This window comes from Mytilus edulis, chromosome 4 (genome assembly GCF_963676685.1).
Source record: "Mytilus edulis chromosome 4, xbMytEdul2.2, whole genome shotgun sequence".
NCBI lineage: Eukaryota > Metazoa > Mollusca > Bivalvia > Mytilida > Mytilidae > Mytilus > Mytilus edulis.
The window spans coordinates 19,192,883-19,218,509 of NC_092347.1; the positions used below are offsets into that span (position 1 = coordinate 19,192,883).

Below are 25,627 nucleotides of genomic sequence, written 5' to 3' on the forward strand. Positions count from 1 at the left end.
TCTTAAAACTTCACATTCAAACCTTATAGACAGTGGCCTTTTCATTCCATATTCTTTACCTTTCGATGAACAATATAAATAAACTCACATATTCCAGGATCTGAACAGAAAGTCCACATTGCTCATTGTGGTTTTGAAGTCAATTTCATCTCACCGTCACTTCAGGCGTGATAGTTCCATTTTAAAATAGTTTATATATTAAGCCATTTCTATGATTTATTTCATTGGTCTGTAAGTAAAAACCAAACGTCTAGCAGTATGGTATATGTGGTAAGGACTGTGAATAGAAAAGGGGAGTACTTCAATATATGTATATAGTAAACTGTTTTATCTAATATCGGTATAGTTTTGCAAATATCGTTGTTCAATTTGTGTATAGTTATCTATTGAATAAAAATATGGACTACTTCAATATATATGTATATAGTTTTATTTTATATCTGTATAGTTTTGTATATATATATATATATATACATGTATATGTGTGTGTTATCTATACATACTTTATTTATTTATTTTGATGTATAATAAAGTTCGAAGCGAAATCATCATTTATGTTGGGACCAGTATGTGATCAATCTGACAACATAAATAAATAATAATAAAAAACACCAAGAATATCATTTATTGAATTTGAACAATGATATCAGTTAAATTACTTATATTCTATTTTTTCTTGAAGATAAACAACATTTCCATGTTTTGATTATTCTTTTTAGTGGCTAATGGCAAATATTTAATGATTATAATAGGTTTATACAATGAGACAGCACCTAACGACAGATAAAAAGCGAAAAACACCAAAAGGATATCGAGATGTCAACATACGGTCATACATATTAAGGATAAGAAAAACTAAACACTCAGTCAACAATGTAGTTACCGCAAAGTGGATGACCCGGGATGAATGCGGAAATATATATAGCGACTGGAAAAGGAGAGTGTGTTTTAAAATAAAGAGTCTAAAATTTGCCTTCACCAAGCAAACGACAGTACAGTCAAGTAGTCACGCAAGGGTTTTTTTTTTAATTTCAAACAGGCAAAAAAGCGCCACCTTAAAGAAGTCGGAATATCTCCCCAGTATTGAACTATACTGTTAATTTGGGAATGACTGTGACGGGTCGGGAGTGTCGCAGTTATTTTCCGTTCGTTTTGGTGTATTTGAGCTTTTGATTTTGCCATTTGCTAAGGGACTTTACGTTTCAAATTCCTTTTGGAGTTCCTGTAATTTGCTATTTTAATTTTTTGCACTGCTTACAGACATACCATGACATACCGTATAACTACTGATTCCATTCGAGTTATCCATTCATTTTCTATCATCCGAACATAAGTGTTCCGTAACGTTCTCACCATTTTTGGTTGTGGTCATCAGGATATGATCGTCTGTGCAGATACTCATTTGCTTGTACTAATCCCTAAGTTTACATATGTTGTCAATGTACGCCAATAAAAGATATGCTTTCGTTATATATGACTTCCCACTACGAAGTTTCATTTCTTGCAAAACATAATTCCAGTGAGGAATATAACTGTCGAATAACCCTTGCACATACGTTTCTGCATGCAATACCTCACGGAGGAGTAAGATAAATTGTTGGCATATGAATATGTCACGCCTATCGGCGTGAAGATTCAATAAAAGGCAATCGGGTGAACAGCAACATTGATTAACCATGAACTAGTGGACAGGGCCTCGAAATGGTAACCAAACTGTGATGTACAGACAGTAAGCTCTTACATCTTATATGAAAAAATAAATGGGTGTTATGGGGCAAAATATCTTACCTTGTATCATATCTTACCTTGTATCATAGGGAAAAACACCGAGGAGTCCAAAAATCTGACACAAATTCCCCCAAAAAATCAGTACATCCTTAAGAAAAACATACTAAAGAAAATATACCAATTTCCAGACAAATTATTGAGTTATATAGAAAAATATTGACGGGATAGAATATTGTACCTGAAAAGGAAGGGTTTGGTAAAATATCTTAAAAAGTTAAATCCTTTTTGGAGGGACATGCTTCTAAATTTAGCAACAAAAAACACTAAACTTAAAATTTTCGGTTCAAGTTATTCAATAGAATTGTATACACCAACTCTTTTCTTTATAAATGTTAACAGAAACAGAAATGTGCACTTATTTTTACACTGAAACCAAGGAAAGATTTTTATATATAAATAAAAATCTATAATGACTGTCATTACAATCTGCCCTCAGTGATTTTAATATGTCATAACTGGTACGACAATTATAGTTATATTTTGTTTTCTGTCTTGCTATTTAGATTTGAAGTAATATAATGATATCTTTAAGACAATACTTTAAAATGTACACGTGTGTAATCCTGTCGCTCTGTCAAAAATAAACAAATTCCCAAAAAAGGTTTCACACTGGTACAACTAAATCGGACTTTGACTTCCAAAACACTCTACAATATGGTTATCAGCAAAACTTCTTTATGTCAATACGGTGTCAACCCCAAAAATAATATGCATTAAAGCCAGAATTGCTGCTAGAATATATATATACTAGTCCACAAAAAAAAATAAGATACAAAATTAAATTTTTCAATATTTCTATATTTTCCTCTTACACATGTAAAAAGTTTCTGTAAAAATTGTTTATTTTTTTTGTACTCAATAATTTTACCACTGCATTAGGTAAACAATTTGCCATTTTAGAAATTTGAAAACAAATCCAGAATTTGATGCCACGGTGACTCCAAAATGAGCGCGAATTAGCTGCTGGCATGGTCAACGTTGTAAATAATTGTCATGTGGCAAGAATAACAATATAAAGGCTAATGATTCGTCTAAGGTATACTGACTCACCAAAGGATATACCCCGTAACGGTACACCCAATGAGACGTCACAACGTCGAGATATGAAAGGCCGTTCATGTCAAAAACACGATAAAGTAATACGTTAACATTATACGCGGTACATACAGTAATTTATTACGCGTTATTGGATTATTTATTGCATGCGAATAGTGCTGACGAATATTCAACACTACAGTTTTAACTTATATGTGTGCTATGCCAAAGAAAATAAGCCAGTCATATATTTTTATCATAAACAGCATAGATGTAAACAAATCGACATCACACCCGCGATCTTTAACAATACAATTCGAAAATGACATAACGATATCATATTGCAAGCTATGAAAGGATTTGACATGCCAAACGCAAACAATCTCAAACGACCAAACCAACGTCTGTCATTGCTTTATGTACAAAACTGTTCTCTTCGTTTTACCCCCTAATCCCCATGTTCCGCCCCAATGACTCATCCTTGATTCCCGCTTCCCTGTACTTTGACTCTCGTTCACCTTTCATTTAGTCTTACATACTACCCAATCATCACCATGTTCCTTACTTCTATCCACCTCATCATTCTAATATTCTTACAAAATCAAGAGACAGTGAGAGAGAGGTTTGGCAGAAAACAATGCTATACAGTTAACTTTTGTTTGAGATTTTACTATAACTGCATTTTCTCGTTGTCTGTTCTCTGTCGTCATGGTTACTAGTCAAACCTGCAAAGTAGAAAATACGATATATGTAAGAGTGATACTAGAGTATTCAAACATTAACATCAGTAAGCGAAATTAATTAAATTTGAGAAAAAATAAGAGTAAATAGTAAATGACTTGACTATGCTCTGTTTTATTTTGCGAAATACACCTTAGGTAATCTATTTCTGAGGTAGAACATCTTTAGTATTTCAAAAAAGTTAAGTTTTGTTAACAGTTAATTCATAATAATGACGATTTCAATGATTTTATGTCAACACAGAAGTGATGAACACAGAAGTGATGACTACTGGGCTGGTGATACCTTTGGGGAATACAAACGCCACCAGCAAATGCATCGAATGGCATTTTTTAACTTTCGGGTTTAGGAAATAAATGCTTTCTGTCATATTGTCCAATATTTTTGAGTATGTCATTTGTTACACATCATTAGTTTAAATAGTGTATGTTGAATGGTAATTGCTTTTTTTTTTTATTAACTCTAAATGAAAAGTTTATCTAGAATTTCTGTGACTTTTTGTATAAGCTGCATATTCTTAATTATTTATTATTTAGTTATGTTATTTTATGTATTTGGTAGCAATTTCATTACTTACATTCTATGCTAATACAAAATGCAAAAACAAAATCAGTTTTATATAGCGATCATCAATTATAACATATCCTACCTGGATTCACATATAAATTCTTGGGGAAATGAGCAAATTCTTTTCTGGAGGTTATATCATTTAAAATCCCTCATATAACACAACTACCCAGTTGAATATTATCGAGTTGGTTCGTATCCCAGTAGTCAAATTTGTTTTCTTCTGTTGTATATCCAGATTGCCACACAAAATCATTACATTCTTTGATTCTAATCCGATATATGGATTCCTTAAACATACAACAAGTAGTAAAAAGAAAGCTACATATAACTCTAAATAAGTAACAACTCTACAACAGATCCATCAATTGGATCATCAGTGAATGTGATATACGACTGAAAACACCATTTATTTCCATAAATACTCTAAAAGTAGTACAACAATGTTAAACCTGCAAATTTGCAGATACAAATAATTGTTCTTCCCTCCCTGGAATTCGAACTCATGCTTTTTGGAAATAGAGACAACACCGCCTGCACACTGTCTATCGCTCTTGACCACTCCGCCACCTATACTGAGCTTAATAATTCAGATTTCGGTGGTCTAGTGTTACGTTTCCTCGTCAGTAGAATCTAGATATCTAATATATCATGTACTGTATAACAACTCTAGATTCAATTACAAAAACTGATAAAGCAGACTTGAACGATATAAATCAAACTTATATACTTAAAAAACATTTTTTGGGAAAATTAAAAAAAACTTTCAAAAAACTCAAGTATTCGCATTTCATTTCATATTAAAAATTGTGTTGACTGTGTGAACGAAACTATCACATTGAACTTAGACCTAACGAGACCAAATCGGTGTTTAATATGTTTGTCTTCGTGAGTTTGAATATCGCTTTGCTATATATTCTGCCTCCCTTTTAAACCGACAACCCTTTATCAAGGAAATCGAGATAGGAAATGCAATATCCGGCTATTGTATCAAATAGAATCTTATACTCAGGTGCTGTTTTAATATTGCTAGATAAACGTTTACACTTGAAACATGATATCCAGATATAAGGCACACTAATCTGTATTTATATATCTCGATTTCCTTGATAAAGGGTTGTCGGTTTAAAAGGGAGGCAGAATATATAGCAAAGCGATATTCAAACTCACGAAGACAAACATATTAAACACCGATTTGGCATGAAAGAAATATCGACACAAACTCATACCGCAGATGGAAACCACAACCTAGAAAGATAAAGACAGAGCAGCAATATCCTCAGCAAAGAGGGCTTCGTTAGAGTAAGCAAATCCTGCTTTACATGTGACTCCCGTCGATATCTTCAAATATCATACGTTGATACGTATCTGTTTACCCTTCCAGAGCACCTAAAATCATCCCCAGATTTTGGTGGGGTTCGTGTTGCCCAGTCTTTAGTTTTCTAAGTTGTGTCTTGTATACTATTTTTGTCTGCTTGTCTTTTTTCATTTTTAGACATGGCGTTGTCAGTTTATTTTCGATTTATGAGTTTGACTGTTCCTTTGGTATCTTTTGCCCCTCTTTTAAATCGTAGATAAGTAATATTATCTTATCTTACCCTATAGCATCATCCAAATACCAAAGTATTGACCATTTGAACATTCTGATTGAAAAAATGGACCGTCTGTGAGATATTGAAATGACTGAAAAAAGTATTTCTAGTATAGCTCCGAATCATTGTAGCAATTGGGAGATATATACTTCATATGCAGACACTGTTGGAATTTTCCTATAAAGAACTAGTAGAGATCGAAGCTTAATTATTCGATTTTGTCTTTTTTTTGGTTTTGATGTTTTTTTAAAGTTACATGTAATATTAGATCTAGCGTTTTGAGCAGTTATGTTATAAAAATTTCAATACAATGGTATGTATCTAATTTTAAGATCAATTGCTAACCAATTTCAAGCATAGCTGAACCAATGAAAATATTTTCTTCTTCGTTGTTTATTTCCAATAGAGTTCCAAACAAAGAAGAGCAAGACTCCTGCAAAACATGATTTGATAAGACAGTAAACCACGTTCTAAAGATAGTGTATGCATCACAAACACACATGTCAATCATAAAAACATATGTAAATCATCTATATTTTAAATCAATATTTCTTCGATTTTAATGTAAAATGTATAAATCTTTGAAATATCCCGTTAGTGTTGAATTAGAATATATATGCATAACGATTCACCTTTGCCTGTTCATACCCCTTTCTAGTTTTAACAAGTGTGTATGTGGAGCCACCGAATGAACGTATATACCCCTCATCGATACCATTTGGAAAACCTAAAAAAAATATTATAGCGACATGACATAATGATGTTTGATAGTATCGAAATGTTTTATCATTCAAGATATCAAGATGTATATATCTACATTAACCCTGTAATTGTTTTTAAATTCAATATTTTGTTTTTATTTTACTTCTTTCCAAGAATAGTTAAATTCGTTGAGGGTGAAAAATATGTTTCGCGGGTTTTGTGTTCATACTTGAGTACAATGGTAAACTGAAAATATAAATGATGTTCATTGCAAGACGTACTTGACGCAATGCTGATCATGTCTACTTTAGCCAATGAAATATTAGCCTTTAACTCTTTGAAGGTGTGTATTAATCCGACAAAACCAGATAATCTACAGAATTCTTTGAAACAGGAAGTAGAACGGAGAATTCTTAGATCCTTGTCACCAAAGTTTGTGCACAGAATCACTGATGAGTCTTTTGTGACGAAACGCACGTCTGGCGCAGATATAAATTCAATCCCGGTATCTATAATGAGTTCATTTAAGAAGATAGAAAAAAATGACTCATACATAAAGATCAATAAAAGTAGTCAAATAAAACACAAGTATTACATAAAGCATTCTTCGGACTCCATACGCCAGACTCTAAACAAGTTATACTGCCATCCCCAAAAGAGGATAACCAGCTGGGCAGTTCAAAATTCCTGTAATTCCAACATTCTGTTCCCCTGTGGTTACCGTTATGGTCCATTGAGAACAGGTTCTAGGTAAGGGATCTGGACACTTAACTACAGATACAAAAAAGAAGTAAAAATCATAAAAAAAACGAACTCCACAGAAAATTCAAACAAAACGTCCTTTATCAAATAGTACAAATAAAAAGTTCAAACAAATGAAATGAATGGATTTCCGCATGTAGAAAAACGGTGGATTATGGTTTTATGGGTAGCTAAACATCTCACTTGTATGACAGTCATATACAATTATAGAACATGTATATCGACAACGGAGTAAACAAAACAAACAGACATTACAGATAAAAATGTCAAAAATAGGGTTACAGCAGTGAACATTGTCTTATAATCTTATCCAACGTGCAGAGGTCTTGGAATTATATTGATGTCTCGGGTTGATACGGGTGTGCTTTTGCAAGGCCTATATAGTGTTCTCTCTATATATTCGCCCGATTTGAATCATACTATTACATGTACAACATTAATATCTGTTTAGAAATCAGTTAACAGTTACACTTGCATGTAGTTAAATCAAACCTACTTTCTATAATTCATATTTAGAAAAATAAAATCAATGACGTTTTTACGTGAGGTAAACCTGGTTTTATAGCTAACTAAACTTCCAATATGTATGACAGTTGTTTATGGTTCTGATATATTTACAACATTGGATAATCAACATGTGTTAACTTACCTAAAGTTTTTTTTCTTTTGAGACATGTTTTTCTTTTTACTGACATTATGTTTATAGATATAGGAAGATGTAATACATGTAATGTAATATATATTCAGTTGATGCGTACAAATGATTTGGTATCAAATCAGCCTGAGATATCAAAACTACTAATTTTTTTTGTGGCGATCAATATTTTGAAGAGAATAAAATGAAGACATGCTGGCATTACAAATTAATGCGAACAAAATCAATGGCAACAAAACTGGAACACAATGATTACAAATGTTTCTCTGGATCATTTTAGATTGCCAGCATGTCCTCTTTTTATTCAAACTATTGACTCGAAACAAAAATGTACTAGTTTCGATATTTCAGGCTGGCTCTTAAAACAAAATTATTTGAATGCATTACCCAAACCTGACAAAATTTCCACTCTATTATGTCAATATATTTTTTATGTCAGAATGGAATGTATAATACAGCAATATTATAACAAAACGATTACAAAATGTATGCTTGCATCAATTAAGAGTGCCAGCAAGTCCTCTTCTTATTAAAAATATTGATTCGCAACAAAATCTGTAGTTTAGATATACCTCAGGCTGAGTCGTATAACGACAAATATTTGACCGCATCAAACAAAACTAAAAAGTGTTTAACTTTATTTTGTAAAGGCCACATTGTAAATCAGTAATATGTTTACGTGAGGATAGATTGTATGATGCAAATGACGGCAATACTGGAACATAATGGCTACCAAATGTTACAAGGATCAATTAACAGTGCAAGCATGTCTCCATTTTATACAACATGTTTAATTTCTTAGTATATTTAATGGCATAAACAAAGCAGTAGTCTTGATACCTCAGGATTGTTCGTATCTAAAATAAATTGACAGCATCAACCAAAACAGACCATATTTGTACTGTAGAATTTATATTCAAATGGTCTCAAAATAACTCAAAAGGTTTTGTTATGTCAGAATGGATTGTATAATATGAATGAAAGCAATATTGGACCACAATAACTTCAAAATCTTGTCTGGATCAATTAAAGTACCAGCATTCCCTCCCAGTATTCATCTTATTGAACTGTCACTGAAGACAGTAGTTCATGATGGTTTGCAGAACAAAACTATTTGACAGTTTCATCCAAAACTATCATGACTTATTTCCTTTGCTCTTTATAATGAAAAGTATGAGATTTTTGTTTATCTGAGAATAGAATGCTGTTAGTATATATATATATATATGTATGTCGGTTGGTTGGTAGCTAAACGACCAGGGGCAATTCTTTCATTAATTTCGAACGAGTTTTTTCGGACGTCCCAATTATCATTTCTCTTAATTTATTAATCTGTCGAAAATGACGAGATGGTTTAAAATTACATTCATACACTGTACAGTTTTCGTGTGTAAATTTTGTCAAAAAGTTTAAACAAAATCGTACATTCAATTAAGGCAAACATGGTGAACTAAGGTAAAAAAAAAATCCGTGTAATGCACATAATTTTATTAAGGACGATGTTGTAAAAGATGAGGAACGAAGCAACGTCAATAATGATTTTCATATGAAAATATACGTTGAATTCAATAACCTTTCTTTCCACTTTTGAATTAAAGAAAACTTTTATTCTATTTTACAAAAGCTGCATGTTTAATTGTCGATCACATGTGTTTAATTTCATAGCCATTATTCAATATAAACTACTTTGGTAAGGGACTTTCTGTTTTGAATTTTCCGCGGATTTCGGTATTTTTGTGATTTTACTTTCTACTAGTATATAAGATATTTAATGAAAAAAAAATGTTTAATGTATTGATATTTATATAAATTCTAACGAGTATAGTATTTTCAATACCATGAATAAAAAACAATGCAAATATTGATAACAAAATGAAATATCTGGTCTAATATGAAAAATCGTAAACACGACAACAGTGTCAAATGTTTAACATGTTTAAGTTGTTGTTGTCATATATACGTCTATTTTGTTCTATTCTGTATTATAGTCAGTTGGTATGGTTTCTTTGTGGATTCTCAGGTGTATGGTTGACTTGTTGTGTCGTTAAAATAAAGGCTATACCCCTGCATTCTCTTTTATTCGCAAACATCTGGGACGTTCACTGGAAGCATAGACATATATTTATTATATGTCTCTGCTGGAAGGATTCAGTTTGAAAAAAGGGGTAAAAATTAAATGTAATTTCAGAACATTTATCATGTTTATGTATTCGTCCGAACATTAAAGATGTTGTAGGTACCAGTAATTAATCAACTAGAAAAGCTTTTAAGTATAAATGATTGAAGGGCGTATAAACATTATTATGATGGAATAAACTAAAACTGCAGACCCCCTGCCTTGGCTATAACAGAAGGCAAGCTACGTCACTTGTTTGCCTTTTATTGTCATAACTTTCATTTCAGGAATGACTGTAATATTTGTTCTGTCTATGAAGAAATAACATAAAAAATGTGGTGTACACTGAATAACCATGATAGTAGCCTACGTAGTGGGTTATTTATAACATGTATAAGTGGGCACAACATTTTTTTATGTTATTTTGAATATACAGAAAACGTATTACAGACAGTCACTTCTTATAATTTAATTACAGGGGCGGATACAGGATTAGACGTTAGGGGGCGCAGAATAAAATGTCGCCGAGCGGAGCGAGGCGATAAATTTTTTGAGGTTAAAATAATCAAAGTTATTGAAATATTCTTCTAGAGTGGGTGCAATGTAGATAGATATCTTGCCAAGCGAAGTGTGGCGAGAAACATTTGTGGTAAAATGAGCGAGAAATTAAAGTTTCAATCTAAAACCGCATAATTTTAATGACAATCTACATTAACCATAATGTGAAGAGTTGACAGATAGACAGGCGGACCGACAGACGCAAAGTGAGACGAAGCAAATGACGATTTTTCATCTGACCAATATAAGATTTTGAAAACGAAAATTATTACTGGTACAATTTATTTGTCAATTCCGACATAATACGTGTTTTTATTTTTGTTCTATTTTCGGAGGTCGTGCTGGACTTTTCAATTCTGTAAAAAAAAAAATTGGCTGTAACCACTAAAATCAAAATGAGATCCTTAAAAAATTGTGCTTATTTTCTTTGGATCCCATGTAATACTGTAGTACCTACGGGTTTGGTCCTTGACCGTTTATGCATGCTTCGGCAAAATTTACATGTTGCAAGTGAGAATCATATATTGTCACAGAGATATTAAATAATGAGTCAAATTAACAAACTAACCTCTCGCTTGAACCATAATCTTTATCTTTCCTTAAGAAAGAATCTAACTTAGACTGCTTTCTTGATGAAATAACCCAAATAGCGGGTAGGACACTTCCACCTTTTTCATGGGAAAGTGATGTAGGGATGTTTTTGAACTTCAATTATCAAAGAAATTGTTTATTAAAACTGCAACTACAATGTCACAATTGTTTTATTCTAACTGCTGAAAGCCTATGATATTTGTCATCAAACGCAGTACCGCGTTTGACACCTTCCTTTGAAGTGTAACATGTTTATAGAACTTAAATAAACAATAGGTCAGTTGATTAGTAATCACGTTAAATAATTCTGTTAAATTACTGTTTTATATAGTAATACTTGTTTGAATGTTAAAACAGATTTAATGCGACGACATTAGGCTAGCTTTCGTCGTCTCTTCGGATACTTATTACGTGCAGACAACCCGGCCATGCTTTGCAAATTTTAGGGGGGCGCACGCCCGCCACGCCCCCGCATAAATCCGCCCCTGAATTAGGAATTGCATTTAAGGATGTCTGCTGGTCATGTTTTTGAATTCTTGTCATATTTTCGATTTTCTCAGGTTTTATCCATACAAATGTATTAAAATATTTTTTACACGAGACCCCACTTTTGTCTTCATAAATCTGTTCAATAGATCATTGATGACCATTTGAATTTTTGTCATGAAATCCTTGTTATTTTTTCTTGGTTTAAAGGGTAAAAAACAATTCCAATGTTAACAAATAGTAAAGTCTGAAGAAAACCCTTTTCCCGCCATTTTCTAAATGTCTCGTATTTTGAAAACTACACACGAGACTATCGATTTTATTACTTCATTTTTTTTAAATATCAAAGTTGTTTTCATTTTAAGCAATCACATGAAATCCTTGTTATTTTAAATTAGAGCAGCAGACATCCTTAAAACCAGAGTAAATCTTGAAAAAAATGTGGATGACGTCAAGGTCACATGACAAAACTATGTCCATGAGCTGATAGATAAAACACTGTCAGCCAATCAGAAGACGTGTTACATTCAAAATTAAATTATAATACTTTATTTAAACGTTAAATTAAGAAAAGTGATAATAAAAAATGGCTGTTAAGTTTAAGCTTACTGATTTTATTTTTTGTTTTGTTTTGAGTTGAGGTTTATATAAGAGGAAGGTTTTCGTATCGTGATTTTAAAGATACAATTCCTTGTGTGGATTGAAATTTGTCTAATTGGCGATCATTCTATATTTATTATTTTTTATTTAAAAAAGGGAAAGAGGGCAAATATATAAAATACACATAAGATAAACAAACTTGAAAGATGCGCAAACAAATAAAATAAATGCGGAAATTTTTCGCTAAAGTAACCGGTATTATTTCAACTTTTAGACAACCAGGAAGTAAATTTTCAAGAGTTCAAAAACAGAAACGTTGGCTCTAGAAAAGACCCAAACAATAACAACTATTTGGAGAATGTCTGAGATACTAGAAAAGAGATTCCCAGCAGCTGACACAGTAGTTCTTTCACGGGGAGACGGATGCAATCTAGTAGTGCATTTGTTTGGTAACTGAATCTACGTGTCCATCTTTTAAGATTCATCATAGCAAATGGACATATAAATGTAGGCAGTGTCTGCGCGTACCCGCATGCGGGTACGAATAGCAAAATTGTCGTTCATAGGCTACGCGTACCCACATCCGGTTTTATAATAAATTGCCATCTGATCGGGAATTAAACGTAAAATATATACAGAAATTATCGCAATTAGTGAATAAAATTGATCAACTACTTAGAAGTTTTGTAAACATTTATATATATGTATATTAAAGTGAACAGTTTTTCTCGGTTAATAAATATTCTTAAAATGGGAAAAGAGTGATATACATGTACATGTGGGGCAGACATTTCAAAGTTATCATGAATAACAAAATGTTTCACGAAAATGTAAACCTTCAGCGCATCAAAAAACATTTTGCCTCTGAGGCGTGGTAGCAACTTAAAATTCGGATATTATATATTATAGGACTATATAAGGGCCTTTTTCAAAAAAAGTGGATTTTCTTGTACAATCAATATTTCTAAAAAAGTGTAAATATTTTTATCCAATTTTTAGATACACCATTTAGTTTTTGGTGTGTGTAACAAGTTCCAGCAAATTCAATATGAAATTTAGCTACAGAAATTGCTTCCAGTGGGTTTCAAAGGGTCCAAAAACCCCAAAATTGCTTGTACGAAATTGAAAAACTAGTCTTTTTTAAATGCTGGTTTTAATACCCAGCGGAAATTATTATTTTTCTTTTGTTATTATAAATATATAGGTATCACTGCAGGTATGTATACACAAATACAGGGAATTATTAGATTTTATTAGCATTTTTTTTTACTTTTCATTTCGTACTTAAAAAAATGTCAACTACATAACACAAATGAAATAACGTTGCCAATAAACAACTGATTATATCCCTTGTAACTAAGGAAGTGTTCTCTACTTACTCTTCATCCTCTGATGACGTGCTTAAAGTTACAGGATGACATCATTGATTCATTTCATTATAGATTAGTTTTGGTGAGTACAAATTACTCCGTAATTTTATTCTATGTCAACTTTGTAACGGCAAAAACATTGATAAATTTTGGCATAAATAATTTTTTTTACATAAATCATTCAAAGTCTATAATACTGACTCTAATTCAATAAAAACCATTTATCTGGTAGTATTAGGGTCAAGAAAAACATCCAAAAACCACAAATAGGTCAACTACATAACGATCAACTACATAACGCAGTGAGTCGTTATGTAGTTGACAAAAAGCGTTATGTAGTTGACAATGCTGAATTAAATTCACTTTAAAATATGTTTCTAAAAAGTGTTATTTTAACCATGTTCACTGTTTTGAAAAAAGTGTGATGATTTTTATTGAAATATATATCAAGCAAAATGTAAATATTATTAAAAAAAAAATAGGGACCGAAACTAAATCCGTTATGTAGTTGACATATGTCCCATACTTGTTTCTATGTTATTTTTTAAAATATTTTTATAGTAGCATTTAAGATTGCATATTTTTATTTCGTGTTGTATTGTTGTTAAACTATTCAATTTCATATATTAAAGTTGAAAATTGAATATTTTTTTGTATTGTTATTTCACAACTGAAATATCCACATTTTTTGAAAATGACCCATATAGTTTACATAGGGACTGTATATTTCATTTTCAATCAGTATACATGCATTTTTAAAATTTGCAAGGTTTATTATATATTATCAACTTATAAATACAATTCGAAAATATTATTTGTCATACCCTTCACTTGTTCTACTCGAAATCCCCATGTTATCGATAATTTCTGTATATATTTCACGTTTAATTCCCGATTTGATTGCATTTTATTATAAAACCGGATGTGGGTACGCGTAGCCTACAAATGTCAATTTGACTATTCGTACCCACATGCGGGTACGCGCAGACACTGCCATAAATGTATGGCCGTAGTGTCACCTCAAAAACTACTCTGTGTACAGACTTACCTGTGCTGTTTGAAAGTTTTAAGTTTTATATATCAAGTGCATGCCAGGCATTAAAACTTTTCCAACTTCACAGGTAAGTCTGTACTCAGAGTAGTCCAAATAATTATGACGTCTGGCAATGATATTTTATTTTTTTTCTGGGAAGGCAGGCGTCCCAGAAAAAATTAAAATAGCCTTTCCAGACGTCATAATTATTTGAACTATACTCAGAGTAGTTTAAATACAGCCATATTTGTTCGTTTGTTATGACCGACACATCCAGTACACTATCCTTTTGTTATGTTCTGAATAACTTAAAATATACATAAGAATGGCATGGAGTAAAAATAGATTCAACAAGTCAAATATCTGTAAGTTACCATACATTATGAAATTTCAAATAGTGATCTTCTGGTTGACTCGCATTGTCTAGGGAATCGTAGGGATTCATTATTATTGATTCCTGACTCATGACAAGTGCAAACAAATGCAGCAGGTTTTATCTTTTTGATAGGTACCAACCTTCACCCTTATCTGAAAAACAATTGTGTAACATTATAGTCATCATAACATAGAAAGACATATACTATAAAATATCAATTGAAATGGCTTAACTCAATCGAGACAAAAGTCATAATTTACATAAGTGAACTTACACTGAACAAATAAATTTGATCTATAACACAATACAAATACAAAATCAATAAAATAAGGGGTTAGATGGTAAACATATTCAGAAAAACAACCATAATCTTGAATGAAATGCTGCCAAATTGAATAATGTACACAGGGAAATAAAAATATTTTGTTGTATGGTATGCATCTTATAAACAATGATAAATGGAGAACAGAAATATTTTTTACAAAATAAATAATTTTGTTGTTCATAGTCAAGAACTGAAATGAAAATTTATAGTCATACCAAATGTGTTTTTTTTTCTTTATAGGTGCAACAGTTTTATCCTGGGAAAACCGTGGTAAAGAAATATTGTTCCTAAGGTAAAATTTCCCTCATAACGTCATAAGTCACTCTGACCAATACATAAATTAACATTTGATTCTTCTTTCAGCTTGAATATAAAAATGTGTCATGAATATATGTGTCATATCAAATTACATCAAGTAAATATTTCATATTCATAATTTTACAACTGCACAATGATCTATACAACCACACATTTTATTTTGTTTTGGCAATCTATCTGCCAGCCAAGGTCAAAGTGAATATTGACGTTTTCAAAATGCTCATACAGTTGCTGCTTGAATTGAATTCTTATAGAATGAAAATTCACCACCAAAATGATTTATTCATACCATTCTGATGTATGCTTGTAATATGAATAAAAAGAAATCATTGTCAGTGAGACAGTAACTTACAGCTCAAGCAAACTGTCAAGAAAGCCAACAAATGTTTGCCTTTATTGACTTACAAAAATAATACCAGGTTGAATAAAATATTGATGATTTCAAATATACTTGTTTCTCTAATTCTTAAAATATTTATCGTTTTTTTTACGACCGCAAAAAAATTAATTTTTCGTCGTATATTGCTATCACGTTGGCGTCGTCGTCGTCCGAAAACTTTTAGTTTTCGCACTCTAACTTTAGTGAAAATGAACAGAAATTGATGAAATTTTGACACAAGGTTTATGACCACTAAAGGAAGGTTGGGATTGATTTTGGGAGTTTTGGTCCCAACATTTTAGGAATTAGGGGCCAAAAAGGGCCCAAATAAGCATTTTCTTGGTTTTCGCACTATAACTTAAGTTTAAGTGAATAGAAATCTATGAAATTTTGACATAAGGTTTATGACCACAAAAGGAAGGTTGGGATTGATTTTGGGAGTTTTGGTTCCAACAGATTAGGAATTAAGGGCCAAAAAAGGGCCCAAATAAGCATTATTCTTGGTTTTTGCACAATAACTTTAGTATAAGTAAATAGATATCAGTGAAATTTAAACACAAGGTTTATGACCACAAAAGGAAGGTTGGGATTGATTTTGGGAGTTGAGGTCCCAATAGTTTAGGAATTAGAGGCCAAAAAGGGGCCCAAATAAGCATTATTCTTGGTTTTCACACCATAACTTAAGTATAAGTAAATAGAAATCTATGAAATTTAAACACAAGGTTTATGACCATAAAAGGAAGGTTGGGTTTGATTTTGGGAGTTTTGGTCCCAACAGTTTAGGAATGAGAGGCCCAAAGGGTCCAAAATTGAACTTTGTTTGATTTCATCAAAAATTGAATAATTGGGGTTCTTTGATATGCTAAATCTAACTGTGTATGTAGATTCTTAATTTTTGGTCCCGTTTTCAAATTGGTCTACATTAAGGTCCAAAGGGTCCAAATTAAACTTAGTTTGATTTTAACAAAAATTGAATCCTTGGGGTTCTTTAATATGTTGAATCTAAAAATGAACTTAGATTTTGATTATTGGCCCAGTTTTCAAGTTGGTCCAAATCGGGGTCCAAAATTAAACTTTGTTTGAATTCATCAAAAATTGAATAATTGGGGTTCTTTGATATGCCAAATCTAACTGTGTATGTAGATTCTTAATTTTTGGTCCCGTTTTCAAATTGGTCTACATTTAAGTCCAAAGGGTCCAAAATTAAACTAAATTTGATTTCAACAAAAATTGAATTCTTTGGCTTTTTTGATATGCTGAATCTAAACATGTACCTAGATTTTTGTTTATGGGCCCAGTTTTCAAGTTGGTTCAAATCAGGATCCAAAATTATTATATCTTAAGTATTGTGCAATAGCAAGAAATTTTCAATTGCACAGTATTCAGCAATAGCAAAAAATCTTCAAATGCACAGTATTGTGCAATAGCAAGAAATTTTCAATTGCTCAGTTTTGCGCAATAGCAAGAAATCTTCAATTGCACAGTATTGTGCAATAGCAAATATTTTCAATTGCACAGTATTGCGCAATAGCCAGAAATATCTAATTGCACAATATTGTGCAATAGCAAGAAATTTTCAATTGATTGGAGTTATCTTTCTTTGTCCAGAATAGTAGTTGAGTCAACTTAAATCATTGTTTTATACAATATACAATGTATATTCACTTTTACTACCAACTGATAAATTAAAACAATCTTTACCCTTTTGTTACATTTTAATATTTTATGATGTATTTAAATGAGTAGTTATTGTTGCAAACTCCATTAGAAATTTGAATTGAGATCAGTTTTGGTAAAAGGGAAAGGGGGATGTGAAAAAAAAATGGGGGGGGGGGGTTAAATTTTTCTCATTTCAGATTTCATAAATAAAAAGAAAATTTCTTCAAACATTTTTTTGAGAGGATAAATATTCAACAGCATAGGGAATTGCTCAAAGGCCAAAAAAAAATTTTAAGTTCATTAGACCACATTCATTCTGTGTCAGAAACCTATGCTGTGTCAACTATTTAATCACAATCCAAATTTAGAGCTGTATCCAGCTTGAATGTTGTGTCCATACTTGCCCCAACCGTTCAGGGTTCAACCTCTGCGGTCGTATAAAGCTGCGCCCTGCGGAGCATCTGGCTTGATCTGTTGACTATTTTTATTTAATCAACATGTTGTTCATTTGATCTCAGTTGTTCATTGGTCAAAATTTGATTGTGACGTAAAATTTTCTTGCCTTCCTTTGAAATTCCCATTGTGACGTCATGAAAAAAGGCCACCATGCCTGATGAGGTCACATAGAAAGTCCACCACCAAAGCTTGTGCAATATGATACTTATACTCTCTCAACAGTTTAATTTTGAATATTTAACTGTCTGAAGTGGATAAAAATGGTATCACACTTGATGCAGTGGTAGAATTTTTTATATATCAGACTCCATATCAGTGTTCTGTATGATTGTTACAGAGAAGTTAGGAAAATATATGTTTACTGTCTAATTCTGCATACTGTGGATTCATTTATTTTCGTGGGTACCAATTTTCGGGGTTTGAGGAAAACTTACATATTCGTGGATATTTAATTTCGTGGTTTTGGCAAATTCTACACCTATTCCTTTGGAAAACTTATAATTCGTTGCACATTTGAATTCGTGGTTCTTTTGTACCCACGAAATCCACGAAAATTGGTATCCAACGAATATTAATAAATCCACAGTATCAGAAATTAAGATATGAATTTGAAATTATCAAATACAATTATCTGCTTTGTTTTAGAAGGATATCCGTACCTCACATACATTGTATAATATTAATCATTTGCCTATGATGAAAAAATACTAGTATGATTTGATTTTCAGTGAAAATGCAGTTTTCAACAACAAAAAAGCAATAAGAGGTGGAATTCCAATTGTCTTTCGTAAGTTTATTTATAAATACTTTTTTTTTAATCTACAAGACTTAGTAATGCACATTTTTGTATGTTAATAATTATGTACAATGATGTATGTCACACTTTTGTTTAAGGGCAATAATGCAACAAAAAATACAATTGTTTCCTGTCCTCTGGCAGAACAAAATAGGCTAGATACATGTAGGTATGTTTTTAATTGCTGACAAGGACAAAGTTTAGTATTGCAATCATCCACTTTCAAATAATATGACGGATTTATATAAGAGCACTGCTCTTGTTTCCTTATCCCAGTTATTGAATCTTTTGTATATTTCGTATTTATGTCTTTACCCTTGTAGCTATATATATAATGATTTCTTTAATAAAATATGTTTACAGTAAATATTATGTGATAAACCAAAAACAATTATGCAGATTATATATTAAATATGTCCTTGACTAGTAATATTTTCCTTTTTTTTTAGCTTGTTTTGGCCCATGGGATAAAGGACCGCAACATGGCTTTGCTAGAATTAAAAGATGGCAAGTAGAGAGTCCTCCAAAGGTATGAAAGTCCATTGTAAAGAGAATCGTTATACATTAAAAAACACAGGATTTATATCTCCTTATGGCTTATTTAGTAATAAAAAGTACATGTTAGTAAGTAAGCAGATTATTTATTATAGTGACTTGTGAAATTACAGTAGTGTAGTTTAGCATTATATATACATAAATGTATACACCCGACCCAATGGGTCTATACATGTAAGTCACCTAAATATTAAAGTTCATATCTGTTTTGTGTCACAGACACAGATTTGATAATAAGTCTCAATAATCAAATTTATCTAACGGTAAACCAGAAAATAATTACAATATAATATATATTTATAGTAAATTATAAATATATATATTTAAAATAATAATAGAGAAGTAATATAATTAGAATCTGAATAAAGGTCATATTGATAGAAATAGAATAAGAATTGTCAAGCATGTTCAGGTTTTCTTTAAAGGGAGACAACTCAAATGTCTTTATTATGACACTCATATATAGATACACAGGGAGATGTGGTGTGATCTGCCAATTAGACAACTATCCACCAGGATGAGGACCTAAACAACTATAGGCCACAAAATTGAAAAAAATTCTAATAAAAATATTGTTGAATGGCTGTCTCTATATTATTTTCAAATTAATGGAAATAATTATTAAGGTGGATTTGATTCTGATTGTAGGAAGAGGATGGCAATATTGTTTGTTGTTTATCTTTAAGTGATGATGACGAAACAAGACAAATGTGGGATTATCAGTGAGTAATTATACTGTTATCAGCCCTTTACATGTTTATAATAATACAAGACAAATGGGGAAAAATCAGTGAATTTTTGTACTGTACTAGTACTGCTATCTGCCCTTTACATGTATATAATAATACAAGACACATGGGGAAATATCAGTGAATGTTTGTACTGTACTGCTATTGCGGCCCTTATCATGTATATAAGATTTAAAGACAAATGTAAAATTATGAGTGATTCATTGTACATACTTCTATTGGCCCAGTTATTCTGAAAACCATCATAAAATTGCTGCACCCATGTTACTCAATTGTCTATTGTAACCTGTAAGTATCTGAACTGGATGGACGTTCTTACTCCTTTGTAGTATTAGACATATGCATATTATAAATAGGTTCAGCAACTAGGGTCATATATTTAGGGGACACTAGTACTAACTTCAAATACCTTTTAATTTATTTTATTTTGTTTGTTTTCAGATTTAAACTTGTGTATACAATACAGCTAGGAGCATCATCGTTGACATTAAAACTTACAATACAAAATACAGGTAGGACAGTTACACATACACATTTTTTTATTCATAAATATAAATTTTTAGTCTGAATTCATATCTTATGTTTTAAAATGGAATGTGAAAAGATGGTGGTATGACAATGACAAAGATAAAGATAAGTGCTTAGTTAATTGATCAAATAACATGATATTATGCTGATATCTGATAATTTTTATAAATTTTTATATACCACTTATCTATTGAGAACTTTGCACTCTGCATTAAATCATTGGAGAAACTGAATGAAGGAAAAAGTTTGTAGCCTAAAATATGCCAAATTATTATAATGTGGGTGTATCAGGGGCTTTATTTCAGTAGTTAAGCAGGTGGAGGCATTTGTCACGGACCTCCCCTAAATATGCTTCATTACTTATGTAGTTTTAGAAGGTCACTACTTGTGTTTACAAGATTTCAGAATATCAAAACACAGTTAAATTTAATTGTCTCTTTATAGAAAATACTCGCCCCAATGCCAGGAAGCTTTTGAAACATATGTACATATGGTATGTGATTTTGGTTAGCATGAATATTTAATTGATGATTTTTTTTTCAGGAAAAAAAGAATTTGATTTCACTACATTAATGCATACATACTTTAGAACAGGTGATATTTCACATGCATCTATTTCTGGTTTAGAACAACTCACATATATAGACAAGGTTTGTACTTAACTTTAATTATTTAAATCTGCATTCAGAAATTTGATTAATTAGTATAGTATTAATAAAGTTAGTGTTATTGATAAACAATCAAATCAAAATCTGTGTTGTATGGAAATGTACCTGTTGTATATAATGTTTCAATGATATCACTTGCTTCAAACTTTTTTCAAAATGTTAACTGGCTGCATTTGGTTTATCTTGTGGAATAAGTTTACAAAACATAGATAATGACAAAACAATGAAGACCCACTGTATGAAAATAAGAAAGCAATCAAAAAACATAAATAACCAAAAGACATCCAGATGTTTTAAAATCTAAAAAAGTTGTAAATATATGAATAGAAAGCATCAAATTTGTGCCACCAATTCTTTAAAATAACAAAACCAATAAGATTTGATAAAACAACCACTGACAAAGTTCCTATTTTTCTGTGATTCATTGAAACAGGTAGCTGATGGAAAAGAAGAGGTTGAAAAAAGAGAATTTGTTGTTATTCCAGAAAACTATGACAGGCAAGTTCATTTAGAGTTCCCTTTTTTGGGGCATATTATATAGCACCTTTTTCTTTTATGAGATGTCTACAATTTAAAACAAAAGGATAGGGCATTAATGACACTAAATGTCTGAATGCACTTAGTCTGTTGGAAAAAACAAAAAAAAAACAGGTCATTCCATAATGTCTTGTTGAAATTTTACATTGACTGTTTAGTGGAGTTATTGCCCTTAAATAACTAACTTTAACCTGTAGTTGCATATTGAATGTATTCAGATAAAAAAAAATCACACAAATAATCCTTGGTGTGTTTAAAACTTCAGTTAATAGATAATATTCCATATGGTTTTCATTTTACTAATGGGAGATAGTTTAAAACATGAAGAATAAGTAATTTCTCTAACAAAATGAAGACTCAAATGAAAGTCCTATGGTTGATCTAAGTTAACATTCCATGTATAGCCTCATGTGCTGACACTACATATAATTGCTACCAATATATCAATATATCAATATATATTCAGAATTTTTATTGTAGAGTTTACAAAAACTGTCCAAGTGAAATAATAGTAAAAGGAGTTACAGAGAAATCTGGTGATGTTTTAATCAAAACTCATAATTTTCCTGACATAGGTAAGAAATGTAGACACCAGATTTACATACATGTAGAAATCAGATATACATGAATGATTTTTTTAACTTTTTTCATGAACTGATACCTTACAAATAGAATTTGCCAAACTTGTACCTATTTTTGAATAGAGTATAAAGGAATAGAAAATGATAGAACACAAAAAAGTAACCCATTTTTACTTATGGTTTTATTTAAGTAAAGTATACTGTATGAAAGAGGGACGAAAGATACCAAAGGGACAGTCAAACTCATAAATCTAAAACAAACTGACAACGCCATGGCTAAAAATGAAAAAGACAAACAAACAACAGCACACACGACACAACATAGAAAACTAAATAATAAACAACACGAACCCCACCAAAAAACTAGGGGTGATCTCAGGTGCTCCGGAAGGGTAAGCAGATCCTGCTCCACACCGTGTTGCTTATGTGATAACAAATCCGGTAAATAGTCTAATTCGGTAGGTCACATTCGGGAAAGGGAAGGGGATTGTAGTTACGAATCTAGTCTATTACATTCAAGGACAAAGGGAGACAACTCAATTCAAATTATTCTCTAATTTGGTTCAAAACCTTAATACTATGCAGGATTTAATTTTACATTGACAATGAAAAATGAAAACACTCTTCACTCCTTAGTGTTCATAAGGCTTTTATTTTATGATGCTTTTGTAAGAAACTTTAACTATATAATGCTAGATTATTAACAGCTTTCATAAACATTATTAAATGATAGAATATTTCCTATTTTTAGTGGTATGGAATCCTTGGGCAGATAAAGCCAAGGCAATGGGTGATTTTGGAGATGATGAATACAAGACAATGTTATGTGTGGAGGCTGGTTATGTTAGTAAACCTGTTACAATAGGTTCTGGATCTGTTCTACACTTTAGTCAAATACTGTCAATGCTTTAGTATGTATTTTGTCAATAACTAAATCAAACTGCAAACTGATGAGGGCCACATAGAATAAATCATTATATCTTTATCCTCTCATTTCCTTCCAACTATTTTAGGTCATTTTCTGTTACACTTTCCTAAATACAAATGTACTTTTCTAATGTTCCCATCAACTTTTGTGAAATAAAGGGATTCTTTGTAAATCCTTCTATTGTGGAAGAAATAATGGGGAAAAATCATTTTATTTGGCCTGAATACTATTTTTACTTGGCATTTTATTTTATATTATATATATATGCATGTTGGGACTTATTTTACATGTATTTTCAATGGTTATTTGATGCATTTATAAAACATTTGTATATTTATATACATATACCGTGTATACTAATGATCTACAAATATCTGTAGTATTTATGAACCTATATTAACTTAATTGTGGTTGCTATTTATATTATATACATGTATCATGTGAATTGACAACATTTTTTTGGGGGTAGCAATAATAAACATGATAAAAACAGAATTATAAAGTTTTTATAGTACAGTGAATCTTGTCTACCAGTAGACTCTTTCTTTCAGTCAATTCACTAGTTTGTAAAATTCGCTGATGGATAACCCTTAACTGACTAGTTGTGCTAGTGTAAAGTAGAAATATTCTAGTCATTTCATGAAATGCAAATTATACATCCTAGAAAGATAGTAGAAATGTATGCTTACATTTACATACATATCATATAAAAAAGAAGATGTGGTATGATTGCCAATGAGACAACTATCCACAAAAGACCAAAATGACACAGACATTAACAACTATAGGTCACCGTTCGCCTTCAACAATGAGCAAAGCCCATAAATAAAATTGAGAATGGAAATGGGGAATGTGTCAAAGAGACAACAACCCGACCAAATAAAAAACAACAGCAGAGGGTCACCAACAGGTCTTCAATGTAGCGAGAAATTCCCGCACCCGGAGGCGTCCTTCAGCCGCCCCCTAAACAAATATATACTAGTCTAGTGATAATGAACGCCATACTAATTTCCAAATGCATAGTCAGCTATAAAAGGCCCTGATAAGACAATGTAAAACAATTCAAACGAGATTAATGGCCTTATTTATGTAAAAATGAACGAAAAACAAATATGTAACACATAAACAAACGACAACCACTGAATTACAGGCTCCTGATGTTTGTTTATACAGTATTTTATACATCAGAATATAATTTAAACGTGTTTTCATGAAAATGTTTTTGCACTGATAGCATATGGAGTCAAGTTTGAAAAAGAGTCATTGGATTGTGGTATGTTCTACAGTATGTCATATAAATCAATGCATTCTGGTTGTAGATGCCGTTCATTGTTTGCCTACATAATCCAGTGGTGCAATGATGTACTAAAGGTAGAAAATTATCTTCTCTATGTATGTTATACATGTATACATAACATGCATAAGGGATAAGGGAAGGCTTTTTATGGCCATAACTAATACAACAGTGAACTACATTTTATTTTAGCTACATAACCACACAATTTGAACTTCATGACCTGCCCCCACCCATAATAAAATAGTTTAAGTGCCTTTCAACTTTGAGATGTTGTTAAGGAATACCCATCAATAACACAGCAACCTAAAGACACGCACACACAATATACACCTGGTAGTTAACAAAGTCTTCATAAATAGACAGCTGTGTATTAATGAATGCATTGTCAAGTCTATTTCATTTCATATTGACAGGTTGTGTACATTAATGTAATAAATTTTGGTAAAAAATATATATATAAACTCATTATAGATACCAGGATTGATTTTTTTGGTTACAGTAGGTACAATGTAAACTTATGCCAGTCATTGTCAGTTCAGACAAGATATCCCATAAACATGGACAGTATCACATGAGATCCTAAAGGTGATTGTCATAAGGGAGAGGGGAGGAGGGGCTTACAGTAAAGGGAGGCTAGTTTAGTTTATCCATCCTCTTGGATTTGCCCTGATTTTATCAAAGTTCGACCAAATATTGTTTTCACATTGCTATGTGCTCTGACAGATGAAATTGTTAAAATAATTATGCTTTAAGGATTTCTTTAAGATGTTTTAGATAAATGTATTTGCATGAATTGAACACACATATATATAAAATTGAGAATGGAAATGGGGAATGTGACAAAGAGACAACAACCTGACTATAGAGCAGAAAACAGCA

The 25,627-nt window shown here is 31.5% G+C and overlaps 1 protein-coding gene across 1 annotated transcript; it reads left to right on the plus strand.

Moving 5' to 3' along the window:
• Window positions 1-12,461: 12,461 nt before the first annotated feature.
• On the plus strand, window positions 12,462-23,946 carry LOC139519144 (uncharacterized). Its single transcript, XM_071310965.1, has 10 exons — window positions 12,462-12,642; window positions 15,538-15,589; window positions 18,838-18,896; window positions 19,355-19,434; window positions 20,109-20,182; window positions 20,651-20,721; window positions 21,281-21,387; window positions 21,839-21,903; window positions 22,423-22,517; window positions 23,275-23,946. Exons 1-10 carry the CDS (start codon window positions 12,552-12,554, stop codon window positions 23,433-23,435), a joined length of 855 nt encoding a protein of 284 aa, XP_071167066.1. The 5' UTR covers window positions 12,462-12,551; the 3' UTR covers window positions 23,436-23,946.
• Window positions 23,947-25,627: the final 1,681 nt, after the last annotated feature.

Excerpts from the sequence above, each read along its gene's own strand:
- LOC139519144 (XM_071310965.1), top strand. The coding sequence starts at position 12,552 with ATGTCTGAGATACTAGAAAAGAGATTCCCAGCAGCTGACACAGTAGTT. Across the intron at positions 19,435-20,108 it reads AAGTAGAGAGTCCTCCAAAG|GAAGAGGATGGCAATATTGT; the intron begins GTATGAAAGTCC and ends TTCTGATTGTAG. Across the intron at positions 20,183-20,650 it reads AGACAAATGTGGGATTATCA|ATTTAAACTTGTGTATACAA; the intron begins GTGAGTAATTAT and ends GTTTGTTTTCAG.